The sequence below is a fragment of the Schistocerca americana genome, chromosome 1, assembly GCF_021461395.2.
Source record: "Schistocerca americana isolate TAMUIC-IGC-003095 chromosome 1, iqSchAmer2.1, whole genome shotgun sequence".
Classification (NCBI taxonomy): Eukaryota; Metazoa; Arthropoda; class Insecta; order Orthoptera; family Acrididae; genus Schistocerca; species Schistocerca americana.
In genome coordinates, this window is record NC_060119.1 from 1,002,253,649 (window position 1) to 1,002,277,870 (window position 24,222).

At 42.1% G+C, this 24,222-nt stretch overlaps 1 protein-coding gene across 1 annotated transcript in view; it reads left to right on the plus strand.

Moving 5' to 3' along the window:
• LOC124548715 (sodium leak channel non-selective protein) overlaps positions 1–24,222 on the plus strand; it is a 436,855-nt gene that overhangs the window by 147,963 nt on the left and 264,670 nt on the right. Inside the window, exon 9 of the mRNA XM_047125188.1 lies at positions 18,488–18,709. Within this exon, the coding sequence (XP_046981144.1) occupies positions 18,488–18,709 (222 nt within the window). The remainder of the gene's footprint in view (positions 1–18,487; positions 18,710–24,222) is intronic.

Consider the following 24,222-nt stretch of genomic DNA (forward strand, 5'->3'; position numbering starts at 1 on the left):
ATTAAAAGAATGGATGCTACCAGACTAACTAAACAAGTAGTGGAATTCTACGAAAATCGAAGTAAAGCTAAATTTGAGACAATAAAATGGATTGCTGCTATAAAAGAGGACATGAAAGAGGCAGATATAAAACAAGATGAAATTCAAGACAGAAAATCATTTAGGCAAAAAATTCATGACTGGGTAGTTGGTCAAGCTGAAAAACCAAAGAAAACTGGAACCACATGGTCTGATGAAAGGAAAAGAGCTCATTCCGAGAGAATGAAAACAATTTGGGCAGAGAGAAAGTCTAAAAGAAAATAACTGAATGCCCCGTGATTGTACTTCGCGTGGTCCAGTAGGGCCCAAACGTGAATAATATATATATATGAATTAATAGAGGGAAACATTCCACGTGGGAAAAATATATCTAAAAACAAAGATGATGTGACTTACCAAACGAAAGCGCTGGCACGTCGATAGACACACAAACAAACACAAACATACACACAAAATTCAAGCTTTCGCAACAAACTGTTGCCTCATCAGGAAAGAGGGAAGGAGAGGGAAAGACGAAAGGATGTGGGTTTTAAGGGAGAGGGTAAGGAGTCATTCCAATCCCGGGAGCGGAAAGACTTACCTTAGGGGGAAAAAAGGACGGGTATACACTCGCACACACACACACACACACACATATCCATCCACACATATACAGACACAAGCAGACATATTTAAAGACAAAGAGTTTGGGCAGAGATGTCAGTCGAGGCAGAAGTGCAGAGGTAAAGATGTTGTTGAATGACAGGTGAGGTATGAGCGGTGGCAACTTGAAATTAGCGGAGATTGAGGCCTGGTGGATAACGGGAAGAGAGGATATATTGAAGAGCGAGTTCCCATCTCCGGAGTTCGGATAGGTTGGTGTTAGTGGGAAGTATCCAGATAACCCGGACGGTGTAACACTGTGCCAAGATGTGCTGGCCGTGCACCAAGGCATGTTTAGCCACAGGGTGATCCTCATTACCAACAAACACTGTCTGCCTGTGTCCATTCATGCGAATGGACAGTTTGTTGCTGGTCATTCCCACATAGAATGCGTCACAGTGTAGGCAGGTCAGTTGGTAGATCACGTGGGTGCTTTCACACGTGGCTCTGCCTTTGATCGTGTACACCTTCCGGGTTACAGGACTGGAGTAGGTGGTGGTGGGAGGGTGCATGGGACAGGTTTTACACCGGGGGCGGTTACAAGGGTAGGAGCCAGAGGGTAGGGAAGGTGGTTTGGGGATTTCATAGGGATGAACTAAGAGGTTACAAAGGTTAGGTGGACGGCGGAAAGACACTCTTGGTGGAGTGGGGAGGATTTCATGAAGGATGGATCTCATTTCTGGGCAGGATTTGAGGAAGTCGTATCCCTGCTGGAGAGCCACATTCAGAATCTGATCCAGTCCCGGAAAGTATCCTGTCACAAGTGGGGCACTTTTGTGGTTCTTCTGTGGGAGGTTCTGGGTTTGAGAGGATGAGGAAGTGGCTCTGGTTATTTGCTTCTGTACCAGGTCGGGAGGGTAGTTGCGGGATGTGAAAGCTGTTGTCAGGTTGTTGGTGTAATGCTTCAGGGATTCCGGACTGGAGCAGATCCGTTTGCCACGAAGACCTAGGCTGTAGGGAAGGGACCGTTTGATGTGGAATGGGTGGCAGCTGTCGTAATGGAGGTACTGTTGCTTGTTGGTGGGTTTGATGTGGACGGACGTGTGAAGCTGGCCATTGGACAGGTGGAGGTCAACATCAAGGAAAGTGGCATGGGATTTGGAGTACGACCAGGTGAATCTGATGGAACCAAAGGAGTTGAGGTTGGAGAGGAAATTCTGGAGTTGCTCTTCACTGTGAGTCCAGATCATGAAGATGTCATCAATAAATCTGTACCAAACTTTGGGTTGGCAGGCCTGGGTAACCAAGAAGGCTTCCTCTAAGCGACCCATGAATAGGTTGGTGTACGAAGGGGCCATCCTGGTACCCATGGCTGTTCCCTTTAATTGTTGGTATGTCTGGCCTTCAAAAGTGAAGAAGTTGTGGGTCAGAATGAAGCTGGCTAAGGTAATGAGGAAAGAGGTTTTAGGTAGGGTGGCAGGTGATCGGCGTGAAAGGAAGTGCTCCATCGCAGCGAGGCACTGGACGTGCGGGATATTTGTGTATAAGGAAGTGGCATCAATGGTTACAAGGATGGTTTCTGGGGGTAACGGATTGGGTAAGGATTCCAGGCGTTCGAGAAAGTGGTTGGTGTCTTTGATGAAGGATGGGAGACTGCACCTTATGGGTTGAAGGTGTTGATCTACGTAGGCAGAGATACGTTCTGTGGGGGCTTGGTAACCAGCTACAATGGGGCGGCCGGGATGATTGGGTTTGTGAATTTTAGGAAGAAGGTAGAAGGTAGGGGCGCGGGGTGTCGGTGGGGTCAGGAGGTTGATGGAGTCAGGTGAAAGGTTTTGTAGGGGGCCTAAGGTTCTGAGGATTCCTTGAAGCTCCACCTGGACATCTGGAATGGGATTACCTTGGCAAACTTTGTATGTGGTGTTGTCTGAAAGCTGACGCAGTCCCTCAGCTACATACTCCCGATGATCAAGTACCACGGTCGTGGAACCCTTGTCTGCCGGAAGAATGATGATGGACCGGTCAGCCTTCAGATCACGGATAGCCTGGGCTTCAGCAGTGGTGATGTTGGGAGTAGGATTAAGGTTTTTTAAGAAGGACTGAGAGGCAAGGCTGGAAGTCAGAAATTCCTGGAAGGTTTGGAGAGGGTGATTTTGAGGAAGAGGAGGTGGGTCCCGCTGTGACGGAGGACGGAACTGTTCCAGGCAGGGTTTAATTTGGATAGTGTCTTGGGGAGTTGGATCATTAGGGGTAGGATTAGGATCATTTTTCTTCATGGCAAATTGATACTTCCAGCAGAGAGTACGAGTGTAGGACAGTAAATCTTTGATGAGGGCTGTTTGGTTGAATCTGGGAGTGGGGCTGAAGGTGAGGCCTTTGGATAGGACAGAGGTTTCGGATTGGGAGAGAGGTTTGGAGGAAAGGTTAACTACTGAATTAGGGTGTTGTGGTGCCAGATTGTGTTGCTTGGAACTTTGAGGTTTTGGAGGGAGTGGAGTTGGAAGTGGCAGACTGAGTAGATGGGAGAGACTGGGTTTGTGTGCAATGAGAGGTGGTTGAGGTTTGCTGGAAAGGTTGTGAAGGGTGAGTGAGTTGCCTTTCTGGAGGTGGGAAACCAGGAGATTGGATAGTTTTTTGAGGTGAAGGGTGGCATGCTGTTCTAATTTGCGGTTGGCCTGTAGGAGGATGCTCTGAATAGCCAGTGTGGATATGGGAGAGGAAAGATTGAGGACTTTTATTAAGGATAGGAGTTGATGGGTGTGTTCATTGGCTGAGTTGATGTGTAGGTGAAGGATTAGGTGGGTGAGGGCAATGGATTGTTCAGTTTGGAACTGGTATAGGGACTGATGGAAAGAAGGGTTGCAGCCAGAGATGGGAACTTTAAGTGTGAGGCCTTTGGGGGTTATGCCAAATGTCAGACAAGCCTGAGAAAATAAAATATGCGAGCGTAATCTGGCTAGGGTGAAGGCATGTTTGCGGAGGGAATGTAAATAAAACTTAATGGGGTCGTTGTGGGGGTGTTGTGAGGGTGACATGGTATTAGAAGGTGGAAAGTATAACATGAGGTTGAAATGAAAATGAAAGATAAAAATATATGGGGAGAGATAAGGGTGAACTAGAAAGTAACTGGAGATCTGGTATGAAAAAAGGCGAAAAAGTGTTGGTTAAGTTGATCCTGTGGTGAACTTGGGTTGGTAGACAGCGATGTGCATGAAGGTTAGGTGGTTGTGTTGCCGCTAAAACATGTTAAAGGACGGAGAAATTCGGGAAAATTTCGAAAAAACGTGTAAATGTATTAAAAGGAGTGGTGTTGTGGTGAAAGATTACAAAAATGGGGCTAGCAAATGTGAATAATGACGTTAAAACCTGTGGGGAGCGGCTAAAAATGATCAGTGATGTGCGAAAAACGGAAGTGGAAATAAAGTAAAAGTTATTGAACTAGCCGAAATGGTTGTTTAATACGTGAAAGCAGCTGTTATTGAACTAGAAACGGTGAATTTCATAGCAGCGGTAGCGTTGAAAGTGGAAAACAAAAATTATTTGGTTATGGTTTGGAAGTGGGTTACGTATTATTGAGTATATATAGGCGGGATAAAATTGTATTACGATAAAAAGGGGAAGGTGAATACAAAGTGAAACCATTGCGAATTATGAATGTATCATATAAATTTATAAATGAGAGATTGCAATTAAATAAAATCTGCAGGTATTATCTTAATGACTTTAAATGATGAGTACGATAGTAGAAGTCCTTTTGAGAATGTGGTATATTTCTGCAAAACGCTTATTGGTGTTGATGGTCCAGCAATTAAATAAAATATGAGCTGAATAACAGAGAAACAATAGATTCCTACTGCATGTAATTAGTTATGAACAACAACATAGCTCGCGAGATATTCACTTCTAAACGCACACCATGTCTTCACTGTAAAAGCCACGGAAATCTCACAAGTGCACAAGTCGGCACTCCAAAGTATTTCTATCTGCCGTGACCATGCACAAACCACTCCACACTCTCTAAAAGTCTCTGCTGCGCCCCTGTCATCTCTCCCAAACTCACTTCCATCCAGTCTCCCCATTCACGAGCGCTGTGATTGGCTAGAGCGCTCGCACCGTGTCTTCAATCCAACGCACCCACAGAACATAATTAAACACATTTGTAATACTGGATTTTCATTTAAATAACTTGAAATTAAATAAATATTCCTACAGCTGGACCATAAACACACTCTAACAAACATTATTAAATCATTATTAAATACATAAACAAATTAAACAAACATAGAACAAAGGAATAGAACAAAAGGTAGGCCAATAGCCTAATGTCTCTGTGCTTTCTAAAAAACAATAAATACTTAACCAATTTCTTCATGAATGGTATATATTGGATATAAACAAAGACTTAGATGAATAAATATATTTATAAGCATGCTGCTACCTTTTTTTGTGTCACTGTGGAGTACTTAGCGCCTGATGCGATCAATAGTAATCGGCCATTTTGACCTCCAATAACTCATGTACTATTCAAGTTACATGCCTGTAATTTATACCAATTTAGGTTTACACTAATAGCTTTCTAAAGACACGTCGATCGACGAAATTGGGTGAAACATTTAGATTTTGAAATTCGTTACTAGGTGTTACTTTTATAATTTACGATCAGATACTAAACTTTAAACTAATAAAGATACTGAAAATCTGATTACACCATCAGAATTGTCATGTAAATAATGGTAATGTACATGTTTCTTTTTGAGTTATCATTATTCATCTGTCTACTATTAATTTCTATACGAACTGTGAAATGTCTGCCATTGAGGTTTCACAAAGTCCGCCATATTTGACCCCCCTGGCGCACAGCATCACCAAGGAATTCCCAGCCATGTGCTCGATGGACCATGTGCTGGGGCTACCCCTCTCGTCCGGCTAACGTTCGGCACCACATGTTTGCTGCTGGGCCCCGGCTGGCCGAGCGGCCCATGCAGCCACTGCTTCCTCTGAACTTAGAATTTTTTCAGGGCGCCACAACTCGCCCATTACCTCACAAGCTACACTGCATGAAATAACCACAGAAATCGATCTGGGATATACAGAAAATCTATCCATTAGGACAGTGCAGCAAAATTTGGCATTAATGGGCTATGGCAGCAGACAACCGATGCAAGAGCCTCTGCTAACAGCATGACATCAAGTGCAGTGCCTCTCCTGGGCTCGTTACCATATCAGTTGGACTCTAGATGACTGGAAAAGAGTGGCCTGTTCAGATGAGCCTTAATTTCAGTTGGTAAGAACTGGTGAAAAGGTTTGAGTGTGGCACAGACCCCATGAAGCCATGGACCAAGTTGTCAACAAGGCACTGCGCAAGCTGGTGGTGGCTCCATATTGGTGTGGGCTGTGTTTACATGGATCATTGACTGGAAAGGATTATGATTGGCTTCTTGGAGACAATTTGCAGCGATTCATGGACTTCATGTTCCCAAATAACGGTGGAATTTTTATGGATGGCAATGCGCCAGGTCATCGGGTCGTAATTGTTCCCAACTGGTTTGAAGAACAATTCGAGCGAATGATTTGGCCAACTAGATTGCCCGACTTGAATCCCATTGAATATAAATGGGACATAGTCCAAAGGTCAATTCATGCACAAAATCCTGCACTGGCAACACTGTCACAGTTATGAGTGGTTGTAGAGGCTGCATGGTTCAGCATTTCTGCAGAGGACTTCCAATGACTTGTTGAGTCCATGCCATGTCAAGTTGCTCCACTATGTTGGGCAGGAGCTGGTCTGACATAATGTTAGGATTTATCCCATGATTATCACCTTAGTGTAAACCATTAGACAAATTGTTTCTTCCACATACATTTTTCCTTCTTACGTATAATTTTAAACAAAAATTGTTTACAGAATGAGAATTTCACTCTGCAGTGTTGATGTGAAACTTCCTGGCAGGTTAAAACTATGTACTGGACTGAGACTCAAACTCAGGACCTACTTTGAGTCTCGGTCCGGCACACAGATTTAATCTGCCAGGAAGTTTCAAAAATTGTTTACACAACAGTGTGCTGTTTTCCACCTCACAAACAGTTTTAAGAGGAAATAGGAGTGTTCTAGTTATGGCTTATTGACTTAAGATTACAACACTACTATGGAATCTGAATCATCCAAAACTTTGCAGTCCTAGCCACTCACAGATTAAAACTGAGAAATACTGTCATTGAAGCTAATATCCTCACAGATTCAGCAGCTGGATTGGTCTCTGTTGTAACCCTTACATTAATTATCCCAACCAATTTACCCATTCATTTTAAGTAACTTCATTTCTCAATTAAGGTTTCATTTGCAAGAACAATAAACAAGGCTCAAGGTCAGAGAGAGAGAGGAAATGAGGGGATGGATAGGGGGGGGGGGGAGGGGGGGGGGGTGATGGACAGGGGGAGGAGGAGGATGGTGGAGATGGACAGAGCTTTTTTGGGGGGCAGGAGGGGTGGAGATGGACAGTGAGAGGGGGGAGGAGGATTAGATGGAGATGGACATGGATATGGACAGTGGGAGGAGGGAAGAGGAGGAGATGGACAAAGAGAGGCGGAGGATGATATGGATGGAGAGAGGGGGGAGAAGGAGATTAGGAAGTAAATATGAGGGGAAGTAAAAAATTAAGGGACTTTTGAGAAAAGGAATGTTTATTCTAATGATAGAAAACTGAAACGTGTATTATTTTCTACGTTAACTTCCCTACCTTTAAATGCACTTTGTCCAGTATTCCACAGGTTTGTTGATTCTGTCAGAAGAAAGGTTTTTTGTTGCACCTGTAACCAGTTTTGCACTACATCAGTGACTTCTGTGTTGGTTGAAAATCTCCCCCTGGAATTTCCTTCAGTGGTCCAAACATATGAAAATTGATTGGAGCCAGGTCTAAACTGTATGGTGGGTGTCCCAGCAATTCGAATCCCAACTCCTTTATTGTTTTGGCCATCCATTTGGCAAAAAGTGGCTGAGTGTCACCTTGCTGCAGGATGATGCCTTTTTGCAGTTTTCTGCAATGTTTGGATCTTGTTGCAGGTTTGGATTTAGTCTACAACACATCACAATACTTCTCACTGTTCACAGTTTCACCTGTTGGGCTACCACATTTTGCTTGTCCCAGAATAGTGTTAGCATAATCTTACCAGCTGATGGATGATATTTAAATTTCTTATTCTTGTGATGATGGGTGTTTCCAAATCATGCTCATGACCTTACTTTCTGGTTCATGATGACACACCCACATTTCATCTACAGTAACAATTTGCTATAGAAATCCATCTCCGTCACAATGATATCAGGTCAGATGTTTATGAGAGATGTCCATCCTTTGCATCTCGTGCTGTGCTGACAATTCTTTCAGTACCCATCTTGCACACACTTTCTGAAAATGACTGACATGAAAAGTATCGGCAATTTCGTACATTGTGACACATCTGTTTTCCATCACCACTATACCTTCAAGACTTCGAAATTGTCCTCAGTTGTTAATGTTAATGGCCTGCCCAATCTTTCCTCATTACATAGAGAAATTCTTCACCATTTGAAGCTCTCTGTCCATTTGTAGATCTTGCTTCATGATAAACAACTGTCACTGTAATGTGCTTGCATTCGACGAATAATTTCCACAGGTTTAACACCTTCTGCAGACAAAAATCAAATCACTGCCATCATTTCCTTCTTGGAGCAGATTAGCAATGGAACTGCCGTGTTTCCCAGTCTGCTACAATACAATGAGTAGTGTGGAAATAAGAGTGACACATTGTATAGAGTTGTTGCCAACAATTATACTTCAGCTGTGGATACTAATAGTGTTATCAAGCCGTACAGCAAGAAATTGCAAAAAGTCCCTTTACTTTTAGACTTCCACTTGTACAATTTCCAGACTTCCACTTGTACAATTTCCATACCTATTTAGCAGTTGCAAAGCATTGCCAGGTTCACTACCTTCTAATATATTTGTAAAATTATGACTATAATATTTTATCTATGCTTAGTCAGCCTACAAAAATCCTCCCCCAACCAGTATGTCTTTCTTTTTTCTCCCTAAATGTGACATTTGTGGTTCCAGAGTTAGAGCTGAAAAGTCAGTGTACCCATTGAGTTGGATTGTCAGTGCTGACTAAGGTGATAAGTATCAAGACACACATCCAAAGGTTCAGGGGTGAATCTATGGTAGGTTCTAGGATGGTTTTCTATCACTAACCACATCTTTAACCTCTGGTAGTTATTTACATGTATGGAAGTGCCACACTTTCACGTTGTTTGAAGACCACAGTAAACTGCAAGTTCTCTTATGACTGGCTAGGTAAGTCAATTCGAAGGTCAGAGGCAACAAGGATGTACTGCACCCAATAGGACCATCTGCAATTAAGCTCTATTGTGTTCTAAGCAAACATCAGATTAGGACAGTTTTATTTATCTTCAGAAGTATTCACTCATCTTCAGCCCAGACAATAGTCATAAAGCAGTAAATCTTAAATATTGACTCATCAGTTGTGACGGTTCCACCTGCTTTTAATTATTCATTAGTTGTCCTCGGTGTCGACGTACTGCATTGCTACACTGGCTGAAAAATGGGGTTTGTGGATTCCAACACTGACTACCTTAAATGATGTAGCTGACAGATGCACAGTTAGGTTTTTCGGTACTTTAATTTTCACTTTGCACATCCCCAAAATATTACACAGTTATATGTGTAAGACCAGTGCACTATTGTTTAAACTTTCCATAAGCCTCATTAATAGTTTGCATGTAAAACTCCACATACTGCTACAGTTGTATCTTGTTGAACATCTACAGGGTGTGGTAGATAAGTAATGAGACTCAGTCTAGGAAAACAAATTTATTGATCCAATTTGTACAAAACGTTAATATTCTTCAAAGCACTCGCCTTGGGCATCGACACAACGTTGCCAGCGCGTTTTCCAAGCTTCATAGGCCCCACTGTAGTCCGTTTCAGTTATCCCAGTTAGTGCCTTCGTGACAGCACGTTGGATGTTCCGAATATCGTCGAAACGATGACCCTTCAGGCATCTTTTGACCTTCGGAAATAGGAAGAAATCAGGAGGACTCAAGTCAGGGCTGTATGGTGGCTGTGGCAAAACTTCAACTCCAATTCGAGTCAAGTAGGAACGCTGTGTGCGCCGGAGCGTTGTCGTGGTGGAGACGCCAGCGTTGAGTGAGGTCCTGTCGCTTCCGTTTGACGGCTCTGTGCAATCGCTGAAGGACTTCTTTGTAGAATTCGGCATTGACAGTCTTCCCCTGAGGGACAAACTCTTTGTGAATTAACCCCCACTTGTCGAAAAACACAATCAGCATTGTCTCGATGCGGGACTGTGACATTCTTGCTTTCTTCATCCGCGGGGATGCCGGTGTGTGCCACTCCGAGCTCTGGGCTTTCGTCTCCGGGTCGTACTGGAATGTCCACGATTCGTCGCCTGTTACTACGTTGTCTAAAAAGTGTGGATTATTTTCCAAATCATTCAACATCTCACAGTAAACGTCCACTCGTTGTTGCTTTTGTTCGGCGGTGAGCACTCGGGGAACCAATTTTCCGCAAACTTTCCTCATCATCAAATCTTGCGTAACAATTTGGTGAACCGTAAATTTATTCACAGAGACCTCATCAGCGATCATTTTGAGACTTCAGTGGTCGGAGTCCAGGAGTTCTTTCACTTTGGCCACCGTTTCATCCACACGACTCGTTGAAGGGCGTCCAGATCGTTCCATGTCTTCAACGGATTCCCTCCCGTTTTTAAATTCATTAAACCACCGGAACACTTGAGCTCTTGATAGGAAGTCTTCTTTGTAGGCCTCCGTAATCATATGAAAAGTTTCTGAAGCAGTTTTGCCCAAGCGAAAGCAAAATTTGATTGCATACCGCTGTTCTATCGAGCGATCCATCTTCAGCGTTTTCACAAGTGTCACGGGCACACAAACAACGTAAGACGCGAAGCTCGACCCTCACTGCACCAGAGCTCCGACGCGGCTGCGAACCGGTTCTATTGTTAGCTCAGATCCCCCACCACGTGACGTACAGGTGGAGACCGCCCTGCGAGCGACTGGGGCGCCGCGCGGCGGCCAGTCTCATTACTTATCTACCACACCCTGAATGAGCAGTAAAACGTAACCATAAAGTCCACAATTCTTGAAGAATAAACAGGTGTGTATGGAGCAGTCACTGTCATTGGTTTTTACACTGGGCCTAATTGTTTAATACTTATTTCACAGTTAATTTGAAGCATTGTTGTTGTTCTAACCAGCACAGGTTACTTGTCTGAAACTCGGCCGTGGACTGACTGTCTCGTGACAAAAAATCGAGCTCTTATATATCATCACAAGAATAGGTGCTGAAACTACACATTGTTTAAAGTTAAATTTACAGAAATTACAATTAAAACTTAACTCATTAAATTAACTGAACACATCAAAAAATTGCGTCTTTTCATGTTTTTGAATAGAGCTAAATAGATACTTTATGATTACCAGTACTTCGTCTTCCAAATGTTTACAATTATTACAGAATTTATACTTGTGTATACATCAACAATAGAATTTAAGTTACGAAACAATCACCGATTTCGCTCTGTAACAAAAGATACTAACTAGGAATACTCAAAATAAACTGGTGTTATATTGTTTAAAACTGAGGGCCTTCCTTTTCAAAATGCAGGTTATATTCATGTATACTATTGGTAAACAGTTAAAGTAACAAAATGAATTTAAAGGAGACAGATGACAAAACAAGAGCAGAATTAAAATCATCCCAGCTTGCATCATCACATCATGGTACCACTTTATTTTCTTCAGTCATCTTATGATTGCATTACTTATAACTAACATAACATAGTATACATGTACACATATAATACCAGAGAAACCTTTTCTACAATATTTCTATATTAAGTATCCTACTGTACAAAATTACTTGAAAGTAGAAGACAGAATGGTTCTGATTTACTTATGAACCACAGATAGGGTATGGGAAGACTTTGACTGCCTCAAGAAACATGAAAACTGATACAGGACAGCTGGTGTAAGCATTATCGCCACATAACGAATCCAACACAGAATGTTAAACCCCCTACTTGCTTCATAGGTCTTACGCCTGGTTCGATGCACACCCTGTTCTCTTAACAGAATCAGTACTAACCAAGCTCAGAAACTTTTCAAACTGTTGTGGATCAATACTCAAACATCTAATTGGTGATACATAGAGTTTCAGGTCAATGATATTCTTTAACCCAAAAGTCCTGTTAGTCTTTGTATAGGCCAATTCATAAGAGTTGTAATGGGCAAGGTGTACCACTCTGAAAGGACCACGATACATATGCAAAAATTTCTTTGTCTCATGGTTTACTTTGCTGGATTTTTCTTTTGTTTTTACAGGTACAAGGTCACCTATTTTGAAACTAGTCAGTTTCACTCCTTTCTCATGCCTTCTCTTCCTTCCTCCCACTTTCTTTTTCGTCATCTCTTTGGTCAATCTGATCTTTCCATCTTGTACTACTTCACTTACCTGACAGAAATCCACTTCTTCTCTAATGATGTTACTGGGTCTCTCGTTGAACATAATCTCACATGGGGCATATCCTGTTGATTCGTTCCATAAGTTGTTAATAATGTTTTCGGAATGTTGAATTTGACTCACCCAAGCAGTGTGTTTCTTACTACAATAAGTCCTACACAGTCTATTAATCTCCTTCATAACCCTTTCACTCATGTTACATTGTGGAAAATATGTAGAAATCTTTATGCGTTTTATTTTGTGTATTGCCATACAATGCTCAAACCTCTCTGAAACAAACTGTGGACCATTGTCTGACAAAAGTGATTCTGGTACCCCTACATTGCAAAAGTAATGCGATATCAACTTCTCAATTATAGTACTAGTATTTGTCTTCTTAATTGTATACAATTTTACATTTTTTGAGAATGTGTCTAAGACAAAGAAAATATATTTACAACCTCCTGTAGATGCAGGCATTGGTCCTGGAAGGTCAACTGCTATAATCTCTTTAGGTTCACTAGGAAGGACAGAATGCATTAAGCCTTTTGTTTGCACATCAGTTGTCTTTACTCTCTGACATTTGTCACACCTTTCTAGTCTCTGCTTAACCCTTCTCCACAAGTTGTTAAATATTACTGTCTCCTGCACTTAGCTACTATTTTCCTGGTCCCATAATGTCCATAACTTTCATGCAAGTAGTCAATAAACTTATCAAAATGTTGGTCGAGAAAGCATAACTTCCAGTCCTGATCACTCAAATTTTTCCTCCTAAACAGCAAACCTTTATGTATCATATAGTACTGTTTCACCTCTGGCATGTTGTCTGAATTGTAATACTGCTAAACCAACCTTAAATTTGGATCCTAATTCTGTTCCCTTCTTATTTGCTTGCAAATCCTCCTCATAAGCTTCTCATCCTTCACCCCCTGCAAATAAAACAACCTTGCTTGTTCTTCACAGTTTTCAATACTGTCTGTACCCTGCTTCCCGGCTGGCAATCCTAGGTAGTGCATCCGCCACATTATTGTCTTTTCCTTTTACATACCTTACCTCCAAATCAAACTGTTGCAAATACAAAGCCCACCTAATTAACCTGGTGTGTTTCAGCCTGCACTTCTGAAGGTAACTCAAAGCCTTATGTTCTGTATACACTATGGTCTTATGTCCAAGCAAATAGTACGCAAACTTTTGAAACCCAAAAATAATTGCCAAAGCCTCTGATTCTGAAATGTAATAGTTCTTTCATGTGGCTATAACATCCTACTAGCAAAAGCAATAGTTTTATGTTCAATCCCTATCTCATTAAGTACTAACTGGAAAATTTCTACCCCCAAACCACAAAAACTTGCATCAGTACTCATACAGAAAGGCAGTGAAAAATTTGGATGTCCTAGCATCTTACTATTTACCAATTCTTTTTTCAAACTCTGAAATGCCTCTCACACTCCTCTGTCCAATTCCACACCACACTCTTTTTCAAAAAATTACCAAGGCAAGGATGGTTAAATGACTGATCTGATACAAACGTTTGGTAGAATCCAAACAGGGTGGGAAATCCACAATAGCAGCAAGCTTTTCTGGATCAGACTGTCTACCTTCCTCATTAATCCTGTGACCCAAAACCGAAATTTCCCTCTTCACAAATGCAGATTTACTTAATTTTAGTTTCATACCTCCTCTACACGTAGCTCTCAGTACTTTGTTCAGAATCTCACAGTACTTGAACCATTCTGCACTCGCTACTGGGATATCATCTACATAGACCGTTATTTCATTGGTTAATATCTCACCTAGCACCCTATCAATAGCTCTGATAAACACACACACAGACAAGCTCAGACCAAATGTCAGCACACAGTATTGGTAACACTTACCTTCATGTAAAAATGCTGTAAATGGCCTAGATTCCTAGGCCAGATTGATATTTCAATAGCCACAAATCACATCAAAAGAAGTCATAAATTTTTATCAGTGGAACGTTTGCAAAATTTCATCCATGTTAGAGGGTCTGTCACTCTCTCCTATTACAATTTAATTTAACTTCCTGGCATCCAGAACCAACCTGACACCACCGTTCTTCTTTCTTAAAACCACAAGTGGATTATTATACCTGCTGTTTGACCTTTCAGTTATCCCCAATGAGACCATCTTTTGAATTTCTTTCCTCACCACTTATTTTTTTGAGAATGGAATAATATAAGATTTTTTGAAAAATGGTTCATGACCCTTAAACTTTAATTTGCATTCAAAATCTTTTACCAAACCAGGTCTGTCTGAAAATGCCACATAGTTGCTCAGGAGAATACCTTTTAATTCCTCCCTTTGACTTTTTGTAATACCTTTAATATCCTCAACTCTCTTTATTATCTCCAACGTTACACTCTCCTCCTCTTCTTCCTCAGTAACCTGCTCTGTGGTCGAAACTCCTAATGGCAAATCTAATTAAGTGTCCATACACTTGTCCATATCTTCCAAAAATGATACTTCGTACCTACTTCCATTGTACTTAAAACTAAACTTACCACTAGCAAAATCAAAATTTACACATCATTTGCACAAGAAATTAGTCCAAAATATTACATCAATGCTAAGATTTTGAATTATGAAGAAATTGCACTCCAGCAACTGCCCTGACAATTCCACAGTTATAGTACCTCTTGTTTCACACTTTTTGAGAGATTACCAGTAGCACCAATAATTTTCATTCCAGAAACAGGTATTACCACTATACCCTCCGTGTTCTTAATAGATTCAAAAAATGCCTGTGAAATACCATTCAAATCACTACCACTGTTCAATAAACACTTAACATGTATACCTTGTACACTTGCTGTTATTACAGAGTGCCACACTTCCTTTTTACGTACCGTGTGATCTTATTCATACAACAGATTCTCATTAATCCTTTCCCTGGAAAAACTATCATCTTGCTTACCAAATTGATTATCAGACACAGTCAAATGAAAGATAGCCTGGTCCTCTTCCTCATTACGACTTTCAAACTCTAACTCTTCTTTAGGACTAATATTATCCTCCTTTACTCTTTCTTTACTTACCACCTGGCCATCATTGTCAATTATAAATTCAAATACCTTGTCCTCATCAATACTGGATTCATCACTGCTGTCATCATTACAACTACTGTCAGAATCAGACATTTTGTCATTTTCACTATCCTCAAACATTTGGCTAATTGGTTGATCCTTGTTTCCAGTATTAGACCACAAAGCAAACCACCTGACTTCCTCATGTTTTCGTAAAAATTTAAAAGCCATTTCAACACTTTGGAAATCCTGAGCAACATTAACCCACTCTGTTTCATCACTTAATTTTATTATAGTAAGTTCCTCCTCACTTTGTATGGGATAAACATTGCTACCCTCACCATCATTCAACATGTCACGATAATTAGAAATTACACTCATCTTACTACTATTATCTACATTACCCTTACCTGTGGTCACAGCACATTTATACACACGTGGCTCTTCATCACTACCTGCTCAAGTGCGAGCCAAAACTGGAGCATAATCTAGTTTACATGGTTCAGTCCAGAATAAAGTCATCTCCTCCATTTCTTTTACTTGAATTTCTCCTACCATTTCCATGCCGATTCTGGCTATCCTCCACCCAACCGTTCCTTCAATTTCTACTATAATTAGTCCTGTTCATCTTGTTTGCCTGACATTCTCTCCCTGATTGATTGTTGCTATCAAAATTCCTCCTACAATCTTCCACAGAGGGCTTCACCCTCTCCACTTTATAAAAATAGTTTAAGAAATCACTAATATTACCCCTAAGTGCAGGCACAAGCAATTCTCTAACTTTCTGAGGGAACTTAGTTTCTAAACCCATAATTATTGATTCACTGACTAGCTCTTTGTCCAAATATTTCAGTTTGTTTATCCAAAGCTGACAGAAACCTTTCACCGTACCCTTCCTAGAGTCAAATCTCTCTCCTCCCCAAAAGTCACTCAAAATTCTCTGCTGCTTCTCTTTGGACCAATATTCATCTATAAATGCTTTCTCAAAGCTTTGCCATGAAGCACAGCTATCAGCTACTTGAGCTGCCAATCCATAAGCATCTCCCCTTCAAAAAACCTCTCACAAATTACTTTTTCTCTTTGTCATTCCATGATTCAGGCGAATCATTTAATTCTCTAATGAAATCCAGTGGATGCACTTCCCTATATGGTTCAAAATTATTAAATTTCTTACAACTGACAAATGAACTGTTTAGCACACTACATGTTTTATGCTTTAGATTTTGTACTTCTTCCATCTTTTTCTCTATTTCAGCCAATTTTAAATCAACAGTTACATTTACTTTTACCAGTTTTTTCTCTACCTCTACAGCACACTTGGTTTCTACCTCTGTTTCAAAATCATTTTTAATCTGATCTATTTGGTTCTCAAGTTTAACCCTGTTTTCAGCACAAAATTTCCTGGCAGTGTTGACTTCATCTTTACACTGTTTTTCAGAAGCCGCCACCTTCGTACTACAATCATCACAAAGTTTTTTTCCCTCTTTTACACATTTACTAATCATCAATGTTAATTTTTTTTCAATATTCTGCTCTACTTTCTTTATCTTTTCATCACAATCCTTAGCTACTGCCTCAATCCTGTTATTTAATTTTGAAATATTAGACTTGACTACTGAATCTCTTTGTCAATTTCTTTCTTCAGTTCATCCTTTAAGCTAACCACATCTTTTTTCATACTACTAATGTTATTATCCATCCTACTAATGTCTTCTTTCACACTACTTTCCATCCTATTCATATTACTTTCCATTCTATTCATTATACTACTTTCCATATTACTCATAATTTGCCGTAACATTGTTGCAAAATTTTCATCTGGTGTACACTTTTTCCCTTGTTGACTTTCGCTACTGGATCCCTCTTCCTTAACCTGAATGACCTCATCCACTTCAGCACAATTTTCATCCACTTCGCTCTTTAAAATATTGTATTACACAGTTATGTGTGTATGGCCAGTGCACTATTGTTTAAACTTTCCATAAGCCTCATTAATAGTTTGCTGGCGAAACTCCACATACTGCTAAAATAGTTTCTTGTTGAACATCTACGAGCAGTAAAACCTAACCACAAAGTCTACAGTTCTTGAAGAATAAACATGTACATATGGAGCAGTCACTGTCATTGGTTTTTATACACGGCCTAATTGTTTAACACTTATTTCACAGTTAATTTGAAGCATTGTTGTTGTTCTAACCATCACAGGTTACTCGTCTGAAACTCGGCCATGGACTGACTGTCTCATGACCAAAACTCAGGCCCTTAGATATCATCACAATAATAGATGCTGAAACTACACATTGTTTAAAGTTAAATTTACAGAAATTACAATTAAAACTTAACTCATTAAATTAACTGAATACATCAAAAAATTGCATCTTTTTAACACTTTCTTCTACTATGAGGTTTAGGTCGAAAATTAAATCATGAAACTAAAAAATATAGTTACACAAACAATACTTTTGACAAAACTTTTAATTACTTTGGAATTAATTCAGGGTTGGTTTCGCTAATATGTTTTTGAAGAGAGCTAAATAGATACTTTAAGATTACTGGTACTTCGTCTTCCAAATGTTTACAGTTATTACAGAATTTATACTTGATTATATGTCAACAATAGAATTTAAATTATGAAAGAATCACTGATTTCTCCCTGCAACAAACGGTACTAACTAGGAAAAGTCAAAATAAATTAGAAAAATCAATTACATACATAAAACTAAGCACAAAATTAGATCTGGTGTTATATTCTTTGAAACTAAGGGCCAACCGTTCTCCTTTATGAAAATGCAGATTATATTCATGTATGCTAGTGGTAAATAGTTAAAAGTAACAAAATGAATTTAAAGGAGGAAGATGGCAAAACAAGAGGGGAATTAGAATTATCCTAGCTTGCTTTGTCACACAGGTTTAATACAAGTCTTCAAACATTTGAAACATCCTATGCTCATTATTCTAAGTTATGCAAAGATCATCTTTTTCCCACATATCTTTTGTGAATGGAATGAGAAGGGGGTGAATTGTTTGTGATAAATAGGGTATCCTCCACCACACACCTAAAGTGACTTGTGCGTTAAAATTGTCAATGTAAACTTGGAAGCAGCATATGAAGTCTTGAAGACAGTGCAACACTAGGCTATGGAGTTAGGAACTCTTCAAAGAGAATGTTTGATGTGACATTATCTTTCCATTTAGGATTAGTGTAATAATTATGTCAGTAGTGAGCTTTAATTACAAACACTTTTCAGTTGTACGTATTTCTTATTCATGTGTTATCTTATGTTACAGATTTTAACTGGTAACGATTCTGGATGGAAGCTGGTTACTCTAGATGAGAATAAACATGGAGGATCAGCTCCTCAGTTCTGCCATGTAATTCTGCGATCAGCCTCCTTCCGGTTGCTTGTAATGGCTATAATCCTAGCAAATGGTGTTGTCACAGCCACAATGCATTTTAAACATGATGAAAGGCCACGCCATGTTTTCTATGAAAAGTATTACTACATCGAAGTAAGTGTTATTAAATACTTTTTGTGAGCTAACATTTGTTGTTAAAAATGTCCAAAAAGCACTGATTTTAAATCACAAAGATGTGGCTCGTGTACTAAGTTGTCATCATATAGTGCAGTTCAATAATGGTTCAATGAAATATGATATTTGTTACACTTTCTTCTTACTGAATTATTTTTAGTTGGAATTTGAATCATTGTTTGGGCCAGTTTCTTTTATAATTAGGTATAATAATTTTTACAACCCATCAGTATCTGATCAGTAAATCAGGCTGGCACTCTGACACTCAGGCAAAAGACAAGCAAATTATGATCATGAGAGAAAAGTGGCCATGTAAAATTCCTAATCAGCAGAGTAAATGCCATAGAGCTATGTTAAACCCTAGGCTGCTTCACATTAACCTACAGAGTGAGGACATTAAGGCATTTGTGATTGTAATTAAACTAACACATTATTATGTATACCACATCTCTGATGATCTCCTCACTATATGGAATTAACAGGGTATCTAATCTAAAGTAATACTTCCTTTTGCAATTTTTTGAAAAAATGTTAATCCTCTCTGTATAATTTAAAATCCTCATACTCCATTCTGTTTGTGAAACTTGATAGTAATTATCTCTTTATTCAATACTTCAGATGATATAGTTCAGGAAATTAGTTTGTAACACTTTATACAAGAACATGCATTTTTTGGCCCATTACCATGATATTCAGCTTCATCAAGCTTTTGATAATGTGTACATAAAAAGAGTCAAAATTATGAACAGAAATCTCCTACATCATTCTTTTATGCCCTTTGTTCATCGGAATGGAAAAACTGTTTCGATGGCATTCTTGGCAGCAAAGGAGTGCCAGAACAGCCATGGAGGTTTGACATGCCTAGTGTCTGGAAAGCATGTCTGCCTAAGCTATTCTTCCGGTGGAAGTGATCAGCGAGGGTGTTGGGAGGCCGGTTTCTAGTCTACACAACCCATCGTCTGCTGCTACAGATGGAGGCGAGAGAAGGAGCCATCACACAGTTCTCCACTTTTGAGGGGTAAACACTGGTCAGCTGTGCAGCGGGGTGTTTGAAGCTGACTGACAATGCTTGCCGTGGGTCATGCATGGGTTGTTGCTGCTGTGCTCATGCTGTGATTTCTAGGGAAAGGAGGGGCATGGGCAGCTCCTGCACATGGCATTTGGAATGTGTGAAGTAGCGTCTCTGCTCCAATGGTGCAGTTGCTAGCGGCATTGGTGAAGACACTCCATTGAGCATGGCAGACGCCTGTGAGGGTGAGATGCTGTCTACATTGGCTGGAGGCTGCAAAAAGGATAGTGCGGTGGTGGCATCAGGGTCCCAGGCACTGGGAGGTATGTGACTCATGTAGTCACTGGTGATGGACCACAGGCAATGTTGGCTGGTGGTGTGCGGACATGGTGTTGGGGGTGACGTCAGCCAGTGCCAGTGGCACATCAGGGACATCAAAGGGGACGGTGCTGGCGTGTGTTGTATGTGGTGTGTTATTGCTGGTGCTATTGCTGTAGCCGATGGTAGATGAGGGCAACTCTATCACGATGGTGCTTTGCTTGTTGGCTTGAGGGAGCTCTAGGGCATAGGCTGGCTTGATCCTGTCTATGGATACGGTTGCTGCAACCCTATTCAGACGAATGGAGAATATCTTGTCCCCACATCACAATACCAGGTGCAGGCCCAAATACCGAGCGCAGAGAGGCCATTGGTATGTATCCATCCTAAGCATGATGTGTGTGCATGCTGTGAGGTCATAGTGGATGAAGGTACAGTGCACACCATGCTGTTGTGGAGGTATTGGTCACAGGTGGGCCATGTAGCCCTGAAGCTGCTGCACAAAGCCGGGGATGGTGCTGTGAGGAGGGAGCAGGGTCGCTTCCAAAAAATATCTAGAAATGGCAAGTGGCAGTCCGTATGCTAGCTCGGCACACAAAGTTCCCAGGTTGATTTTGCGTGTGATCTGCAGGCCTAGAGGCATCAGGGGCAGGGCAGCAGACCATTCAGAAGAATAACATGTGAAGGTGGCCTTAAGTGTGTGGTGGAACTGCTCCACCATCCCGTTAGCTTCAGGGTGGTAGCTGATGGTATGGTAGAAACAGGAGCCACAGGTGGCTGCCAGAAATCAGAAAAGGGTCGAGGTGAACTGGTGCCCACAATCTGTAGCGATGTCACGTGGGCAACCAAAGCAGAACACCTAGGTCTGAACAAAGGCTGCAGCCACAGTTTCAGTTGAAATGCTGAGATAGGGATGGCCTCTGGCCAGTGAGAAAATCTGTCAGTAATTGTCAGCAGATATTGATACCCTTTGGAGGAGGGTAGAGGGCCAACTATGTTGAGGTGAATGTGCATGAACCAGTCTTGCGTCAGATTAAAGGCAGCTGCAGGGGGAGTGAAAGTGCGATCCAACTTTGGCAAGCTGGTATGGAACCCAGGACTGGGTCCAGTTGGCCACAGTCATGATGGAGGCCCATCCAGACAAAGCATTATTTCATGAGGGTGGTGGAAAGTGGAGATGCTTGGGTGTACGAGACCGTGGACATGGCCAATTGCCGGTTCTCAGATGGTGGGAGGCAGGAGGGAGTGGGGGCAATCATTGGAACCATCGGGTTGTGAAGGATCTATGAGGACATTACAAAAGATCTTACGATTGGAGCCGGATATGGATCTTAGCTGGTGTCCACATTCAGAAGAGCATGGGCCAGGTGCAGGTCGCCCTCTTGAGCAGCAACCAAGACACTGTAGTCTAAGGGTTGGATGATGGTACAGGAGCAGCTAAGGCAATCTGCCTCAATGTTGTCAGTGCTGGCAATATGCTGGACATTGGTGGTGAATTGTAGGATATACTCCTGTAGCCTAAACTGTCGAGGTGAGATCTGGTCTATGTCTTCCCTGCAAAAACCAGTGGTGAGGAGACAGTCATCTGTGAAGGTCATAAAGACACGTCTCTCTCTACTGAAGATTGGAAATAGTGGACAGCTTCGTGGAGTGCAAGCAGCTCATAGTCATATGCGCCCAGCAGGATTGTGTATGGGAGAGCTTGGATGAAAAGAAGGTGAGTGGTTGACAGTCATTGTCCACATATTGTTCAAGGATGGCTCTGATAGCCATCTGGCTCGCATCTGCCACTATTGTGAGGGGGGCATGGGGGAGGGGGTGGGTCAGAAGGGCCACATCGTCTAAGTCCCATTTTCTTTCTCTGAAGCTCTTGATCATTCGATCATGGCCAGGGTTCAAGGGCCAGCTTGTTCGCTTTGTTTCTATCACCAAGGAATGCTGCAGTAAGGAGCTCTTGGGTGGCAGTGGCGTCGTTAAAGTGGTGACAGAAGTAACTGACCATGCCAATGAAATGCTGGAGCCCTTTGAAGGTAGTAGGGTGTGGAAAGTCCACTACTGGCTGTACTGTCTCTGGGAGGGGCAGGAGCCAGCGGCAGAGATGAATGTCCAAGGAATTCAATCTCGCTCAACTCGTAAACACATTTTGCCAATTTTAGGATCACTCCAGCTTTTTGTAGGCAGGAAAAAATTTTGCGTAGGTGTTGGTGACACTCAGTAGGGTATCTGGAGTAGATGAGTATATTATCTATGTAGGCAAAACACCATCATGTGCCCTGCTGGAAGGTGTTGTCCAAACATCACTGTCATGTTTGTGCGGTATTGGGGAGGCCAAATGTCAGGAATGCACTCTTGAACAGACCAAAAAGTGTGATTATGGCTATTTTCTCAGTGTCCTCTAGGGTGACTGGGATTTGTGTGTAGGCTGTAATGCTGTCTATCTTACTGAAGATACTAGCTCCTGAGATGGCATCATCGTAGGCGCAGAGGAGTGGGATCGGATAGTGGTCAATGATGGGGTGGGCATTGGGTTTACGGTAATCACTGTAAGGCACCAGGAACTGTCTTCTTTGGGGGCGAGGTGAGTAGTTGAAGTCCAGGGGCTTTTGGAAGGCCAAAGCACACTGGCCGTGAGCAGCTCTTCGAATTCCTTTTCTGTGATTTTGCACTTGTGAGGGAGTAGGGAGCAGGCATGGCAGAAAACTGGGGTGGCCATGGGTAGTGGTTATATAATGCAAAGTGTCATGCTGAACATTCCAGTGGGTGCTGGATGGCTGGATGAGGAGGGGGAATTCTGCCAGGAGCTGAGCATATGGGCCTGAAACCACCAGCTGTTTCACAGTGAAGCATGTGATGGGGTGAGAGCTGCACTGGATGGTCCTGATGGAAGTGCCATCAACTAAACGGCACTTCACTGCATCGACCAGTAGGCTGTAATGACCTAGGAAGTTATCACCCAAAATGGGGTCAGTAACGTCCATGACCTTGAAGGTCCACTGGAGTCCGTACTGGAAACGTAGGTTGAGCGAGTGGGTATGCACCCCTTCGGTAGGGATGGCCAAGTTGTTGGTAGCGGCGATCAGGAGGGGACACGGGAGCCGGATTTAGGAGTAGTTTGTGGCAGAATACGGATAAGTTGGAGGCAGTGTTGATAAGGTAGTGGGCAGGGAGATTAGCGTCATTCAAATCCCATATGAATATGCGCTGTGAAGTGGCACAGCAACCAGGTGGGCCTACTGCTTGTCACTGCCGGGGTTTGGAGACCAGGAATAGGGGGTCTGCAGCTGGTCGCTTTCTCACCAAACCTCTGGTGGTACCAGCAAGCAGTGTCTAGTTTGCAGTGGCTTTGGTTCTCAAGGGGGCAGGTAGGACCGTGCTTGTGGGGGCGGCTGTTTTTGTCTAGGCCAGCCTTGTGTGTGTAAGGTCGGGCTCACCTGGTGGCAGGTGCATGAGGTGTAGGCGAGTGATGCTGGTGGTAAATGCTGCCCTCTCAAAGCTCAGGCACACGAGAATCTGGTAGAGATCGGGGGCCTGCATGTTGGGCAGAGGTTCATTAGCAGCAGGTGGTGCAAGTGACATTGTGCATGTCGTGGCTTGGTGTAGATAAGTTGGGGTGGGTGAATAGCCGGCCAGAGCTTCGGGGTGGTAAGCGGCATTCCGCACTGCAGCCATGGCGGGGAAGGAGTTCAGGGTTTCAAATGGCCAAGACCATTTGTGTTGCCTAACAATAAATGGGCGTGCAAGGCCAGGACAGCCTGAATAGGGGTGGGAAGGCACACAAATGAGCAGTTTAGGAGCAGGCCATCGGTGAAAATGTGTGGTTTGCTGGCGATTGGATGTGATCCAGCAACAGGGATTGGCACATATTGTCACACCATTTGAATGATAACAAATTATGTGCCTGTTGCAGTTCTGAGGGTATGAAGCTGGAGATGAGGTGTTCTTTTAGTTTACTGTAGCAGCCAGAGGGGGCTGAGTGTGAAATAACATCCCAGACTTGGGCAGTGGTGGTCAGGTCGAAGTGGCCGACAACCATCCCGAATTTCGTTGCATCATTCACAATGGAACAAGCTGCGAAATCTGCCTCAATGGGAGCAAACCACAGGTGTGGGTCTTGCAGGTTGAAGGGGGAAAATGAGCAGCAGCACGACCGGGGGGAGGGCCTGCC